Source organism: Lipotes vexillifer, unplaced genomic scaffold, assembly GCF_000442215.2.
Source record: "Lipotes vexillifer unplaced genomic scaffold, Lipotes_vexillifer_v1.1 scaffold893, whole genome shotgun sequence".
Lineage (NCBI taxonomy): Eukaryota > Metazoa > Chordata > Mammalia > Artiodactyla > Lipotidae > Lipotes > Lipotes vexillifer.
The window spans coordinates 165,970-168,058 of NW_006780223.1; the positions used below are offsets into that span (position 1 = coordinate 165,970).

At 67.1% G+C, this 2,089-nt stretch overlaps 1 protein-coding gene across 1 annotated transcript in view; it reads right to left on the reverse strand.

The window, feature by feature from the left end:
- Positions 1 to 618, reverse strand: part of CPEB2 (cytoplasmic polyadenylation element binding protein 2) — a 63,467-nt gene extending 62,849 nt beyond the window's left edge. Inside the window, exon 1 of the mRNA XM_007453352.1 lies at positions 3 to 618. Within this exon, the coding sequence (XP_007453414.1) occupies positions 3 to 618 (616 nt within the window). The remainder of the gene's footprint in view (positions 1 to 2) is intronic.
- Between the last annotated feature and the right edge of the window lie 1,471 nt (positions 619 to 2,089).

Consider the following 2,089-nt stretch of genomic DNA (forward strand, 5'->3'; position numbering starts at 1 on the left):
GCCGGGGCAGTGGAGCGGCGGCGGCAGCTTCGAGTCCGGAGGGTGGCGAAGGCGGGGAGGGCTGAACTCTTTCCTCTTCTGGCTGCTCAGCTGCTGCTGCTGCCGCTTTCTGAAGTCCTGCGGGGAGGAGGTGCGGCAGCAGCAGCAGGAGGAGGCGGAGGAGGAGGGGTGGTGCAGACTCGGTTTGAAGTCCTGGGAGGGGAGGAGGTGGGTCACACCCGCGTTCGTGCCGCCGCCGGGGTGGTGGTTGGGGAGTTTCTCCGTGGCCTCCGCCCCCGAGAGTGGCCGCGCCGGCTGCTGTGTCAGCCTCAGCAGCAGTTCATCCTGCATGGTCTGCTGAAGCGCCGGGAACGGGGAGGAAGAGGAAGCGGTGGCGACCGAGCTGTCCGCGCCGCCGCAGCCGAAGGGGATAGGGAAGGGGGAGGCGGCCTCCGAGAAGCCGGTGACAGGCAACGGCGGCGGCGAGAGTGGGCCGAAAGGCGTGGCGGAGGATGACGGGGCGGCGGCCGCCGCGGCTCCAGCGGCGTAGGGACGGTACGCCCCGCCGCTGAACAGGGACCCGGGACTGCTGCTTCGGAGCCGGGCGGTTTGCAGCACCCCAAACCCGAAGTCCCTCATTTATCAGGCCGGCGGCAGCGAGAGGAGACGCACCCCGTCCGCTGCCCCGCCTAAGAGGCCGCTGGATCTGGGGCGGTGCGGCCTTAGTGGAAGGAGGGGGAGTCAGTGAGAGAGGGACACCGTGACTGAGCCAGGGGCACCTACTTCGGCCCCGCCACCCCTCGCGGCAATGACCGCCACCTCCCGAGACCTGCTCGGGCGCATCCGCCGCCGCCGCCGCCGCCCTGGCCGCTTAAGAACCCCGGAACGTGCGTCAGCGCCACCTCACAATCGTACCGCCCCCCGCGGTGCGCCCCGGCACGCGCGGGCTCGAGGCCGCGGCGCCCCCGCTGCCCCGCCCCCGTCCCTCCCCTTTTTAATATCCAGGCTCGCCCGGGGGCGCGCGAGCGCTCTTGGGAGGGCGGGAGAGCGCGGGCGCGAGCGGCGCCTCTCCTCGGGCTTCCCCTGCGCCCGGGGTAAAGGAGAGGCCGGTTGAGGCGGCGGGTGGCCGAAGAGGCCTGTGCGCCCCGCGCGCGCGCACGAGGGCGAGCACGCGCGGGGAGCGCGGACGGTTACTGGGCAACAGCCCCTCCCGGCGCTGGGTCCTAGCAGAACCTGCAGCAGGTCGCACGCGGTACTTTCCCCCCGTGCAGTCGCCCTCGGGGCCCTGCCTCCTTGTCACCTCCGCTTCGTCTTCGGTCATAGGAGCCTTGGTCGCAGGGACAGGGGCTGCCCTAGGCGGCGCTGGCCCGCCTGGGAAACTGAGGCCGGTTAGTGGCTTTCAGTGTAGGCGGCCGCTCGTGTCCCGCAGCGCGAGGGAGCGGGGACCCGGCCCCTGCTTCCCTCCGGGTTCCGCGCGGGAGGCCTCTGGGCGACCCGTCTGTGCGGGGCTCCGCCAGCCTTGCTGACTGCGGAGCGCGTCCCCCACGCCTCTGGCCCCACCATGGCCCAGACTCGCAGCCCTCCTCGTCGCCCTAGAAAGCGCCTCCTTTTCGCTCCGGTTTCTGTTTTTAGCCTCTCGTGCCGAGTACTGTTAACCACCCTCCCGCAGCCGCGTGAAAGTATTTTCTGTAGGGTAAACACGAAGGCCCGGCCATATACCATACATTTTCACTTAAGTAATGAGGAACAAAGTCCCTGGAACCCACCGCGGCTCCGTGCGGTTATTTACACACAGACATGCATATAATGGGTTCCGAGGCGAGCTCCCTTGGTAACCCTGGGCCCGCTCCAAGTCCTCCTGTTTCAGAAAGCGTTTCGTGTGTTGCCGTCGGGACTGCAGTGGGTGGGATTCCTCCCCACCACATTCATTCTGGCATCCCCGCCCCTTTCCCCTAGGGAGACTCTAATTTAAACATTTCCGAAGCTTTATGAATTTCTAAGGGAGAAAGATTTCTCACATCAGGGGGGAAAAGGAGGTTCTGACTCAGCAACAGACTTGTTGAGGCTTGCAAAATGGAAGGGGAGAGAGAGCTTTCCATGGTAGAGCTCT